At 42.2% G+C, this 14618-nt stretch overlaps 1 protein-coding gene across 2 annotated transcripts; it reads right to left on the reverse strand.

The window, feature by feature from the left end:
• Positions 1-1551: 1551 nt before the first annotated feature.
• On the reverse strand, positions 1552-13602 carry ankrd39 (ankyrin repeat domain 39). Of its 2 annotated transcripts, none has more exons than XM_052041040.1 (5): positions 13464-13602; positions 11872-12023; positions 7457-7560; positions 5781-5984; positions 1552-2025 (listed from the first exon to the last, which is right to left on the reverse strand). In XM_052041040.1, exons 2-5 carry the CDS (start codon positions 11972-11974, stop codon positions 1870-1872), a joined length of 567 nt encoding a protein of 188 aa, XP_051897000.1. In that variant the 5' UTR covers positions 11975-12023; positions 13464-13602; the 3' UTR covers positions 1552-1869. The 2 variants fall into 2 exon arrangements, with proteins under 2 accessions (XP_051897000.1, XP_051896998.1); XM_052041038.1 differs by having other exon boundaries at positions 13361-13599.
• Between the last annotated feature and the right edge of the window lie 1016 nt (positions 13603-14618).

A 14618-nucleotide genomic window follows, 5' to 3' on the forward strand; every position in this document is an offset into this window, starting at 1 on the left:
TGCACTCCTCTTGTTTTGCATACCTGTAAAACTCAAGACTGAACGCAATCTCACTTCTCCAAATTCATACTTTATTTGATGTTCCTTATTTAACGAACTCTTTTTACATTTTCTATTTTCTAATCTCTTAAAGATTTACCCATTAACATGTTACATCTACACAATGCCTTCAAAGCACCTTGATATCCACTGAGGTTATGAAAGGCACATTCTTTTGAAGTGTAGTTATTGTAGCAGCAAATTTGTGCACAAGTACCCACAAACTGCAATATATAATTAATTATTTTAGAGAAATCAAACCAGACACTGTTAGAAATACTCAGCAGGGCAGGCGGCATTTGTGGAAAGAAAATGTTAATGTTTCGGATCAACGACAGCACAGTGGTGCAACTAATAGAGCCACTGCCTGACAGCGACAGAGACTTGGGTTCAATCCTAACCTCGTGTGCTGTCTACATGGAGTTTACACATTCTCCCATGACGGCGTAGGTTTCTTCTCAGTGCTGTGGTTTCCTCCCCACATCACAAAGGCATGTTGGTAGGCTAAATTGCTCTGTGTGTGTGTGTGTGTGTGTGTGTGTGTGTGTGTGTGTGTGTGTTAGAATCAAGGGAGATTTGATGAGATTGTGGGGAGAATAAAATGGGATTAATGTAGGGTTAGGGGAAATGGGTTGTTGATGGTCTACGTGGAGACTTGGTATGTCAAAGGGCCTGTTTCCATTGCTATATCTCTCTAGAACTCTATGATCATCAACCAAGTGTTAACTTTTCGGGCATATGACCAGAACTGATGAAAGGTCATCAATCTGAAACATTAATTGTTTCTCTTCTCCACAGATGTTGCTCGATCTGCTGACTATTTCCAGCAATCTGTTTTGATTTCAAACTTCTAACATTTGCATTTTTTAGTTTTTTGGTCAGTATAGTGATGCTGATTTAAAAGGTATGTATTAAATCTTCTCGGTTGTCCTTTGAATAGTCTTTGAGAGGGAAGATAAGGTCTTGGCTTAGCATTTCATCTTAAAGGCTGTACACCTATCACTGCAGCAATCCCTCAGTATTGTCCTGGAGTACCAGTATACAATTTTGTGCTGAAGTCCCTGGAGCAGGAGTTGAACTTATAACCATCTGACACATAGGCAAGTGCCACTGACTGACAAGTGACCTTAAAGCTTCCTGACTTATTTACCAATTCCTTCTTTTCTCTGGAATTTAGCAAGCTTACAAAATGTAGACTCTTGCTAACTCTGTTCTCCAGATAAACCCACCTGTTCTCGTTGCTGCAAAGTGCAGTCGAGCTAAACTCCACAACGCTATTCAAATCTTACATTATACATTTGTTGCTATCTATGACACAAGTTTATATCAAAGTTTGAACATGTGATGTGGGTTGAGCACACCATCAATTTTTACAACCAGATTTGAAGAGTTTTTAAAAAGTCAAAATAAGATGAAAATGTTAATTTGGGTTAGAATTTCTGCAGAGAAAGGTAACAATATTGGAAAGGGTAAGCTGGAGTGTGAAAAACAAAACAATGATGACAACAGCCAGCTATTTGAACATTTTAATGCCTTAAAGTATCTGTCTGATTCAGCAGTATAAAATGAAGTGGTAGCATTTGTGATTGCATTACTGCAGCATTCAGTAACCCAGAAAACCATGGTCATCAGTTGTTGCTTCAGCAATATGAGAGGTGAGTGAAGATTTTTATAAATCGTCCACAGTTTGATCAGCACATCAAGCCATGATCCACCAAGCAAAACTCCAACATGGCGCAGTGAAGGAAGAGAACTGTTTCTTTTCCAAAATCCACATTTGATAATGCAAGTGCTGTACCGGGAAGGCATGTTAAATTCAGAAAATGGTTATCATGTTAACATCCTGGGCTGAAGATACTCCTTCAAAGTTGGGTGGTCTGTCACCAGATCATGAGGTGCTCTCAATCTTCTGTCCTTTACTGTCCTTAGGGCAGGATTCTCCTTAAGCAAAACATCACACACCTCTTGATGACCCCTTTCTGCAGCCTATGGACAAAACACATGCAGCTTGTAAAGAACATTTTGCTATAATTCCATTCAAAGAACCAGCCATTACATCATTCGTAAGCTCACCAGTATAACTAGTAGGAAAGTAGCCTGTAGAGAATCCCTCACTTTTACCATAAAGAAAGTGCAAGTAGAAGTGCAATTTGGACCTGTTTCCCCACTTTCGAACAGTGTACTTTCAGTTTGATCTGGGTAAAGATACCGTTGGCTAACAGTTGGAGAGCTACAGATACAAAGACTAGTACATGCTAAAAGGCAGTTCAGTTCCTTCAATGAAGAATACATCTTGAGCAAGATTAACCATTTGGTGGAAAAAATGCAAATGCCGGAAATTTGAAACAAAGAAAGCAGAAAATTCTGGAAAAACTCAGCAAGTAAGGCAGCATCTGTGGAAAGAGAAATAGTTAATGTTTCAGGCCTGCTGCCTTTTGTCAGAACTTATTATAAATCCCATCTTAGATAATACCCAATTTTATGTTTTCATATGACTTTAAATCAAGAGAGAAGCTGGGTTAATATAGTAGACCCCCTTGCTAACCCTTTTTTCCCTTAAAGAGAGGAATTAAACCAAAATATTGCATGGAAAAAATGGGGATATGATCTTGAGAAGGATGGAGAGCCAAGAGCAAATGTCTATATTGCAATAAGAGTATGTTGTAGCACTGGACAAACTGATTATAGACATTCTCAGTGAGAGAAAAATATGCTGTGCTGTAGAGGAAATAGGTTGCAATAAACCATTTCACAGCACCTTTCACAACCTCAGGACATCCCAAAATATATTCCAAGCAATTAAATACATTTTAAGTATAATCATCATTGTGTGGTTTGAAATACAGCAGCCAATTTGCACACAAAAACCAATGTGATAACTGACCAGATAATTTGTTTTAGTGATGTTAGTTGCAAGAATAAATATTGGTGAAGACACTGGGGAAGCCTTATTGCTCTTTTTCAAATAATGCCACAGTAGTTTTGTTTATCCAGTTAAGAAGATGGGGTCTAAATTTAAGAATACAGGAAACAGGAGCAGGACTAACAATATGGCTCATTGAGCCCACTTGATATTCAATAAGATGACAACTAAATTTTCACAGCAACTCTATTTTACTGCGTTAAACCCATATCCTTTGAACCCTTTAGTGGTCAATAATCGTAGCCTATCTTAAACATACTTAAAGGCTGAGCATCCACAGCTCCATGGAGTGAATTCTAAACGTTCACGAACAAGTGGAGAGATCAGTATTTCAGCCTTAAATAACCAACAACTTATTGCAAGGCTGTGATGCTTGGCCCCAGACTCTCCAGCTACAAGAAATGATTTGTCAACAGTTAACCTGTCAAAGCCTTTTAAGAATTTAAGTCAAGTCGAGTTTATTGTTTGGTTCACTACTCAACTATTGTGAGGTGCAGGTACAATGAAAAACTTGCTTGCAGCAGCGTCACAGGCATGTAGGTTCATACAACACAGAAAATAAATTATACAAGACACGTGAAGATAAAAAAAATTTGCCAAACAAGACATTAGTGCGAAAAAGAGACAGACATGTGCATGGTCACTTTATATTCATGTTCAGGGAATTTTATATCCTTTACTGAGGTTGCTTCTAAACCAGAGAATATAGGACTATTCTACTCAAATGTCTTTTAGAGCTGTCTCATCTCGAGAATCAATCTGTTGAACCCACTATCAGCAAAGTGGGTGGGTTATAGCGAAGTAAATAATGCAATATATTTTGTGTGCAGTTTGAACTAAAGATCAGGTTTCTGGATCTGAGTAATCGGGTTATCTCTCTAGCCTCTAACTTGGATTAATATATCATCAGCCTGAATCATACAGATGATTCAGCCTTGCAACTCTCCAAGACCTATGTGCTTATCCAGTTCTTGTGTACTTCCTGATATTTATAACCAACACAGACGTCTGCTGAATCTCTTATGTAGCAATAAGAATAAACAAAGCATGCAGTATTAACTTTTATTACTAAGAGATGCTATTGAGATGAAAAACAGGATATAGGTAGCATGCAGCTCCACCAAGTGGTCATATATATGACATTTGCAGTTATAGGACACCTTTAACTTATTAGCAAAACATTCCAAGGCACAAATGGAGACATATGAAACAAGATTCGACATTGAACTACTTGGGGCATATTACCTATACATTGGTCAAAGCGGTAGATTTGGAAGAATATCGTTATAGGGTGAAGAAAGGTCAAGAGATCCAGGAAGAGAATTCCAGAGCTTTAGGCTTGAGGCAGCTTAAAGACGGTGGTGGAACAATTAAAACCAGAGGCCAAAATTGCCTAGCCTGTAAGGTTACAGGAGTGACAGAGATAGGGAGAGGCTAAGCCACAAAGTGATGTGAAAATTTGGATGGCAATTTTAAAACTGAGGTACTAAACAACCGGGAACCAATGGAGGTAAGTGAGAACAGGGCAAGTTAGGACATAGCAGGTTCTGGAAGACCTTAAACTGGCAAAATGAGGGAGGCCAGCAAGGAATGAGTCAAGTCTAAAGGCAGCACAGACATGGATGATGGTTTCAGCATCAAGCAAGGGCAGAGTCGGATGATGTTACAGAGGTGGAAAAGATGGCTTCAGTGACAGCACAGACACATGATCAGAAACCTGGCTCAAACACAACACCAAGACTGCGAAGTATGGTTCAGCCACAGAATTGCTAGGAATAGTGGCAGAGTTGGTGGCTCTGCAACAGTGTTTGGTGCAAGGACCACTGACAATGGTGTTGATCTTTGTTTCATTCCATTTCCTTTTCAGGATGTAGCCATCACTGTTGGGTAGCAGCAGTTGTGCAACAGCTCATCAACTTCAATAACCCAGGTTCAGTACCAACATTAGTGCTGTCAGCGTGGAGTTTGCTCATTCTTCCTGCGACCACATGGATTTTCTCCAGGTGTTTTGGTTTCCTCCCATGTTCCAAAGATGTGCTAAGTTAATTAGCTATTGTAAATTGCCTCCAGTGTAGGTGGGTGACAAGAGAATCGAGGGGAGTTGATGGGTATGTGAGAGAGAGAGAGCAGGTTGCACAGAACTAAGTGGTAGAATGGAATTGAGGGGGTTGCCCTGAGCCAGCAGAGATTTGAGGGGGTTGCCCTGAGCCAGCATAGATTTGATGGGCTGAATGGCCCCCTCCTGCATTTGTAAGGAAAAACAAGATGAGAGATCTTCCCCTCTTTAGATGGAAGGGATTTCTGCCTATTCAGTATTGGATGTCAGACAAGTCTGATATTTTTAGGGACAATGGAGGGATCAAGAAAGATGCTGATGAGTTGGAAGTGGGTGTTGCCAGCATAAATGCAGAAATCAGCACTGTTTTTGGATCATGTACTGAGGAACAAAAATAGGAGTCAGGAATAGATCTGTGGAGGACACCAGGATAAAAGTGAAGTTAAAAAGATGTCATTGGGTAATTTATTAGATAAGAATAAAACCAACTGGGTGGGGTTCCTCCCAGCTGTTAAACATTGGAGACTGGTGTGGCCAGCTAGGTTAGAGGCTGCAGGCAGAACAATGATAGGTAGTTTACCTTTGGCACATCATTAGGATGTCATTCCTGAAGTTGATAAGCACCCTTTTGCAAAGAGAAATTCGTCAAAGGGGGAACACCAGAACACAGTAACCCTGACAGCTACTTCAGCTGAAACTTTAAATAAAGGAATAATCGATTGGAGCAAAACATGAGGTGAAAATGCAGCTACATTACCATACCTTGTGTAAAGGGGTCGCACCATCATCATCCATGATAGCAGGGGTGGCTCCATAGGACAGTAATAGCTTGAGCACAGGGAGGTGGCCACAGTAGGCAGCCCTGTGGAGTGGGGTTGCCCCTCCTTTCGTCTGAGCATTGCTGTTTGCGCCATTCTTCAGTAAATACTCACAGATCTCGTAATCGCCACGGCGGCTGGCATAGTGCTGTGAACAAAAGTATAGAGGTAACCTGGAAGGAGCATTCAGTGGAAAGAGAAATCTTTAATTACCTTCCCCTTTTATACTCGATCAGCTAGTTGTTCATTAAAAGCCACATGGCCCATCCCGTATGCGATATCTCTAGAAAAGAGCCGTCCAATAGCTGCACTAACTGTTCTAAAGTACTGTAAATTTTCTTATTCAGGAATTGTACATTTCCTTTTCAAAAGTGGCTATTGAATCAACTTTTTCCATTCCTGCAATCCAAATCCCTTAACTGCATCTATAAAAATTTTCAACTTGCCTTAGATCTGTTCCCAATCAACTCAAATTTGTGTCCACTATCAACATTCCAATCAGTGAAAAATTCTTCTCAGTCAGAACTGCAACTGTAGTGTGTACCATGTGCAAAATGCACGACAGTTTCTCACTTAGGCTACTATGACAGCATCTCCTTCGAACCCCAGCACCAAGACAGCAAGCTCATGGGAATACTACCCCTTGCAGCTCCCCTTGTCAAAGTCATATGGCATGAAAAAAGGCCATTCAGCCCACCACATCCATACCAACCAACAGACTTGAAAATAAGTTGCTATTCCTTCTCCACTGCCAGGTCTAAATACTGGAACTCACTGCCCATAGAATTACCCTCATCCTGAACAAAACGAAAAAGGCATGTTCTTCATTCTATTAAAACTTCCTGTAACCTGGTCTGCAATGCTTTAAGGTGAACAGTTCTAGCTTCTCTTCCTGCATAACTGAACTTTTCCTTTCTTGATACCATACTAGGAAATCTTCACATGCTCCTCCAATACCATGACATGGTTCCAAAAGTGTGGTGTATGGAATAGGAGGCAATATTTCATCTTTTTTTTTAAAATGTATATAAAAGTTTAGGATAACCTCCTTGCTTTCGTATTCTGTGCTTTAATTCGTAAAACCCAGGACGCTGAATGCTTTTCTGAACAATCTTCATAACCTTTCTCAACATCTTCAAAGGTTCAAGTAAAAGCCCAGGTAGTGGGTTGGCTGGCCTTTCATGCCTCCTAGTGATCAATTCAAGAACAGCATGGAACAGTAACCTGGGTGAAAAGTGCCTTCAAGGAGGAAACATGAGGAACAAATTTCCACCCTTCCTAAATAATTACAGAACAATCTGCAGAATATTCAGGGTGAGCATCAAAGTGACTAGATTTCAGCTAACTGATGGGATTTCAGTTCCAGTCTAAAAGGATTAAGTAACAAATCTTAATCTAAATTAGAAATAAATTAGTTGATCTTTCCAATCTATCCCCAAGATGAAAATTGCTCTAACATTCCTCAGTTACTTTCCCTATGAACAGTCTATTCAAAGAGAATACTCCACAGTCCTCTACCACCGACTCTTTGGGCAGCAAACTAAATTGGAACCCTCTGAGGTGAGCCTGTGGCTCTCTGACAGTTTATAATGGAGATCATCTTGCAAAGCATTAACTCACCAATGCTGTGTAGCCTGACAAATCAGGTGAATTAGGATCAGTTCCCTTCTCCAGAAAACTCCGCACCTTGCTGAATTCACCGTTACAAGCAGCTGACCAGATGCCTACATAGAGAGAAGAAATTTTAGTCAAATAATTCACCAGTTATTTAGCTAATATAACTTGTTCCCTGTAACTCTCCCAGTTTTTCCAATGCAACTGTACTTCCTACCTAATTGTATGTAATTGTAACTGATCTGCAATCTACATGACCTAAACAGCCAGTTCCTATTCCCATGTTTCTCTATTGCTCAGGGATTATATATTCTTCCCTCAACCATGGTGCCTGAAAAGTAGCTTTATTTATATTGCTTATTTTCCTCCCTTCTAGTTTCTTTTTTTAAAACTGATATAGATAAAAGGCAAATGACCAGTACCCAAGTGCTCCACCTCCAACGATCAGGTTCCTTTAACACAGACCCTCAGCTCTTTGGATGACTTGCTTCCACTCTGGTTTGTGGGACCTTGGGTGGCTGATGAGCCAATGTGTGAGCAAGGTGGAGCTAGAGATGCTTGAAAGGGTTGGTGGGTGGTCTGGGAAGTGGTGCACTCCTTCCACCATTTACAGAGGGGTTTTGTATGCTTCTGATGCATGGATTCAAGGGCCTAGGTGCCATCCCAAATGCCTCATCTCCACTTTGAGTAATTGTGGGCCAGGGATTCCCAAGAATCAGTAAAATGTATTTCCTCAAGGAAGCTTTGAGCATATGCATGAATCTATTCCTCTGTCTGCCTGGTAATCTCTTCCTGTGACAGAACCAGTGTTCGTTTAGGAGTTTGATGCTAGGCATGCAAACAACATGGCCTGCTGTTGTGTGAAAAGGTTCTTTTGGAATCTTAAAGATGGAGGAGTCTGGACACAGGCTTTGGATTTTAAAAGTAGTTTAATCACAAAGGCAAACGCGGGGACAGAATGAATGGGAACAGATGAACACACTCTCTCTCACACACACACACACACACACACGCAGGAGACTGCGAACGTGAGGGGGAAATCGCAACGAGGATCTCACACACACACACACACACAGTATAGAAGATGCCTATTCAATCAGCCTGTGCCCACTCTTTACCAACTGTAAGGAGAGAATTAAATTTTCCAGAAGTCATATTTGATTCCTGTGTGTAACAGATAATGGTGGTTATAAGACAAAATGGTGTCAGCTTGGAATGTGGGAATGTTTTGAGAACATACTGGAGTATTGGTACACAGCCTTGAGAGTAGGTAACAGTGAAAAACATATTTTTCTGTAACACCTGCTGTCAGTGTCTTTAAGTTAGGCACCTAGACAGAAGGTCATGAGAGATGGAAAAGTACTAGGGTAGAGGTTCTGAAGGGTATAAAAGGGGGCTACTTTGTGCAAATTGGAATCTCACTTTAGGCTGGAGTTGTGACCCGTACTAAGAGACAGACTGATACAAGGCAGAGAGAGAGAAAACTGTAGAAGAGGCTCTCGGACACCTGGGGTCCCCTGAGCATTGTATTAGATTGGTTCATTGATTGGTTGATTGATAGGTATTCTTTCCTTCTGTATTTTAGTGGAGTGGTTAATGAGTAGTCTTCATTATAATCCTAATAAAGTAGGTTTTTTTAAAAAACCTTCAACACATGTTAAAGTGCCTCTTTTGTTTGCAAATTCCTGATTCAGCAGCAAGAGGTAAGAACAAAGAATGAATTTTAAAATATTTTCATTACACAATCGGCATGGTCGACAGGATTCAGCGCAATGTTTTGCGAACAACAGGATGTACCTGCAGGCGGGACTGAGTTTAGGATACCAGGGTGGATGGACAACACCCATTGTTTTGGAGTAGTGGCTAACACATTGTCCACGTGTTGACCTCTGATGTTTTGGAGAGCTGAGGTGGAAAGCAGTAGTGGTGACATCCCGGGTAGGGCAGGCACTCTGTTAAATACGGTAGGGTTTCCCAAACATGAGAGCAAGGGTATGGCCTTATGGATCTTGCTGTGCACCCAGAAAAAGGAACATGACTTGCGTCAAGCAACGCAGCAACGTGGCCACTCTTCCTTGGAAGGTGATAACCCTGGAACAGCAAAATGTCACTTTAACTGAATCGGCTAAGTCAGCCTACAAATGGGTTCAAAAAGTCAAAACCCAGCAAATCTTCCTAGCCTGTAGTTGAATTAAAGCCCGCCAGGAAAATTGGGAACAGCTGAGGGATCCGGATCCGGATCCAGTTAGAGTAAGGGTTGGGATCCCGATAGCTGGGAAGGCAATATACTGTATAGCGTGACCCCGACACTCGGCGTGGCAATGGTCCTGAGGATCTCCCACCTCTATGACCTCCCACAGATGAGAACCAATGACTATCCACAGTACCAAGACTGTGATTGCGGAGGATGAACACACGACTCAAGAAGAAAGAATGACTGATCAACCCAGGAAAAGGGGGCCAATAGGGATAAATTTAAACAATAAGACTGAAGAGCCTCTTGCCGTAGGAACTGGCAGATACAGGGAAAGCCCCTGTGGGGACAGGCACTCTGGGAACAAATTTGGGAGGTGGCCAAATGAATGAAGATCACTATTTTTCGCGTAGATGCCTACCAGAAAGACTCCTCCATCCACTACCTTTAATAATCAAGTGGACCGGCTAGTCCTGGTAAACCAGATCAATATTCCTAAATCCCATGCAATGGGACAATGGGCACATAACGTGGCTAGCCATCTGGGCACGCATGATACCATTGAATGGGCTAAGCAATGAGGTGACTAAGAAAGTTATCACTGCAAATGTGATGTTTGCAACAGGTTAAAAGGAGCTATCCCTGAAAGACCAGCTGCCCACATTAAAAGGGGCACTGGCCCAGCCTAGGTATGGCAGATCGATGACATTGGATCCCTGCCACAGCAGCAATGATTTAAATACTTGCTCACTATGGTTGACACCTATTCGGGTTTTCTGATGGCAATTCCCTGTACAAAAGCTGATCACATTCTGAAAGGATTGCAGAAGTTAATCAGTTGTTATGGGGACCTGCAAGAAATACAATTGGATAATGAGTCTCATTTCTCAGGACAAGCCATGAAAGACTGGGCCACCGGCAAAAGCATTTATTGGGTGTATCATATATCCTGTTACCCCCAAGCATTGGGGTTAATTGAGGGGATGAATGGACTTTTGAAGCAACAAATCCATCTGTTAGCAGCAATCCACACCCTACAGGGGTGGCCAAATGTACAACATGAATAACAGACCCTTACCCCAAGGATCACCTATAACTAGAAAGGATGAAGTGTACCCCAGAACCCGAGGAGGAAGCGGACGCTGGAAGAAAGGTTCCTACAGTGAGTGGGAGAGTATAGGTGCACGTGCCAAGTTCTCCAGCGTGCAAGGGGGAGACTGTGGCAAACGAAGGTGGTAACACTTGCTGGGTATCAGTACAAGGGAAAGATCATTTGGTGTGGTTAAATGGTGAGAAATTGAAAAAAAACGGGTGTAATCTCGAATTTCAGATGCTTTGTTTCCTTTTAGGAAGAATTGCAACACCCTCATTCCTCCTATCTGTGACGTGGACCCTCCTTCAGGTAGAGATTACTGTCTGAACATGTGGGAAGGACACACAAGGACCTTGCCCCAACATGGAAAGAGGAGATGTCCTCTGATGTGACAACCCCCCTGTACAACCATGGAATCTGACTGTAGTTAGTTGTAATTAGGTTTGCCTCACTTGAAATAAAGCATAGGACTGGAGAATCAATGGGGGGGGGGGGGGGGTGGGGGGCGGTAGTGAAAACTGGCAGTGCCATGTGGGGATGTAATTTGTCACCCCAAGGTTCAGTGTCACCTCACCAGACACAAAGCTCCGATGCTGCCTGGGGTTGGGACTGTCAATAACCTGGGAGGAACTGAGGAAACATTTTAGTAGGGATGAGGATTTGTTACCTCCCATTCCATATTTAAAGATTAATTTAGATAGATTAGTTATATGTGGGGAATAGGTTATACACCATCTGGGCCATGCCATCTTCTTGTAGCTACCATCGGGCAGGAGGTACAGAAGCCTGAAGTCCCACACCACCAGGTTCAAGAACAGCTCCTTCCCCTCAATCATTCGGTTCTTGAATCAACCTACAAAACCCTAATCACCACCTCAGTAGAGCAACACTATGACCACTTTGATCACTTTGCATTAAAATTGACCTTTTTTTTTGTTTTAATTGTGTTCTTTCTTGCAAAACTTGTGTTTAATTTATGTTTTTTCTTGTGAATACTGCCTACATGTGCCTGTGATGCTGCTGCGAGTAAGTTTTTCATTGCACCTGTGCATACATGGACTTGTGCATGTGACAATGAACTTGACTTTGCCTTTAGAACATGCTGGGGAAGTAAAAGCTGAAATGCTGCTGTACCTCTGTCAAAATCCATTTCCTCTAGTGTCTGGTGTACACTTCTCGGGACTGAGGAGTCAATAGAACAGCAGGCACAATCCAAACTGTGGTTAGCCGAGGCCATAGTTCTGGCTGAAAGTAGATGCTGTGGCCCATAGACCAGCAAAGCCCAGCTACAAGACAAAATGTAAATACAATTAAGACTTTGGAAACTGAATTAATTAAAATTCACAAGTTTGGTCTCACTGTACTGGATCTTGTCCTGTTTGCTTTCTCTAATATTTGCAAACAAACTTGTTTGGTTCACAAAACCTTCCAGTTTTTTGGCTTGACAAGCCGATTTAGCAGTGGTGTTACAGCTGGACTTGACACCTGGAGTAGAACCTGCTGCTAGCAACTAAAGATCACAATCGGGCTGCAGGTCCCATCCTACCTTTACCTTACTAAGAGTATAGTAAAAATGAGGAACTCCGTACCACAGAGAACCAGAAGCGGATAGCACGGATTACAGAGAAGCTGGGCAAGTTCATGAGGGGGGAAAGGAACTGAAAAATATGCCGAGGACAAAGAGGAAGAATAGATATGTGGAATCTAAAATCAGCACGGATCGATTTCTAGAATTGCATACAGCACAGAAACAGACCAGTCAGCCCAACTAATCCATTCTGCTATTTAAACTCCACTCACGTACCCTCCGATCCTTCCACTCCATCTATTACATTCTACCTCTTCAGCGCCCCCATAAATCCATCTGTACTTATGCTTTGTGGAACTGAGTTCTGAATTTCTCCAGGTAATGATATTTTTAATGTATTCCCCATTCTATTTCTCGGTGACCGTCTTTTTATTGATCTTTAATTTTGTTATTCCCCACAACTGGAGGAAGGCAAGAGGGATGTGATGGGTACTTCACGCTGTAACTGCAGGCCTCGCGGCCAGACAGACCCTCTCGCCCATAATTTGCCAGCATAGTTCGTTCAAACATCGCGCCAATAGTTTTCGCGCAACCTTAATGTACCCGGTGACCTGCATTCTCTCCGGGAGAGTCATCTGGGCTGCTCTCCAGGAGCTATCATTTAATTCCGGGAGAATACCAAAGTAGGGGTGGAAGTTCTAATCCCACGACTCTCTTCGTCTTCGATAGTCCGCCACATCCAGTCTTTAAATGTTCCTTTCCACAGGTACAGCCTGATCTGCAGAGTTCTTTCCCTGGCATTTTGTTTTTTTTAGTTATTTCAACACCATCTTTAAAAAGCCTGCGTCAATGTGCTTGGCAAGGACCCCATCCAACAGTTCTCCGCCCACATTTCCAGTCTGACACTAGGTCTCGTTCAATTCACAAGCCTGGGGTCAAAATTACATGGCAATACAACAAGTTTCACAAAACGATCTGCTTAACCACTAAATGGACAGTCGTTCAAATCCTGAAAGCATTATAAAATCGAAGACTGGAAAGATCCGGCCTACGTGCAATCAACTGAACATGGCCGCGAAAACAGTGTGCACTTACAGACAAATCCTGGTGAGTCAGCGCTTCCTACACCACCATCGTCGGAATAACGGCAGTCTGAACTCTGAGTATTTCTCGATGCAAACACGTCCATCCTACTCACCTGTTACAAACTCAGAGGAACACGATGTAACTAACCTAGTGAAAAGATACAACTAAGTCCGCAGCCAATCAGAGCGATGGGGCGGAACCTGAATGTATCCAAATTAAAGCGTCTCGGAAGCAAGTGAGATGAGGGAATTCGTGATCTGTTCTTAGGTCCCCGGTAAATAGGTACTCGACAATATATTTTTATTAAACAAATTCACCAATAATTACTCTTCCACCTTGGCCTTGTATGCGAACAGCAGATAAGTTATAAAATATAGATATGTGTGTAGGGTTCGGTTTTAAGCCACAAACGCAATTCCATTAGTTGAGTCGACCTTCAGCAGTACGGGCTAAATCATGGTCTCCCTCCAGATAATTCACCAACGCTCAATATCACTTTATTGTCCTCTCGCAACACTAAAGGATTTATTTTAAAATGGTCGCATTGCAGGTATTTTTCCTGCCAGTATCTCTTTTGGACTACGTAATGTTGACAGCACTATTGCTGGGCCAATATAATTACTTGTGAGGTGAATTTGGAGGAAAGCCGCCGTGATATTTCTGGTCGTCTTGATGATAGAGGTCCTACGGAGAGGTGGAATGCTGAGTAATCATAGATTTCTACAGCTCATTCTACTTACAGCAACCACAGCATATTCCTAAGAAGTGGCAAGTGGTGACACTGCTCTCTGTCCTACATGCTGCTGAGGTTGAAATGTCACCGCACAGCCCTTTAAGGTGAGAATTCTGTCATACTCCTGCTGAGTCCTGTATAGGACAATAAAGTGATGTAGAGTACAATCCAGTACATACTGTGAAGGCACTACACAAAAAGTGCTGGAGGAGCTCAGCAGGTCAGGCAGCATCCATGATGGGGGAAATAAACAGTCGACGTTTAGGGGGGCGGGGGCAAAGGGCCTGTTCCTGTGCTCTATTCTTCTATGTTCTGTTCAATGGTTATCACTCCCCCCAACATTAAAAATGGGACATTCAGTGAAAGTGGTGCCATGGAAAATCAAGAGATGGTTGGGCTTTTCTTGCCTGAGGTTATTAATTGGCATTTATGGAATGTAATTATCATCAGATCAAGCCTGAATGTTGCCTACCCACTGTAGCTTGACATGGGCTCCTTTATCAGCATTGCCAGGAATGGAACTGAATGCTGTGC

Source organism: Pristis pectinata, chromosome 29 (genome assembly GCF_009764475.1).
Source record: "Pristis pectinata isolate sPriPec2 chromosome 29, sPriPec2.1.pri, whole genome shotgun sequence".
NCBI classification, from domain to species: domain Eukaryota; kingdom Metazoa; phylum Chordata; class Chondrichthyes; order Rhinopristiformes; family Pristidae; genus Pristis; species Pristis pectinata.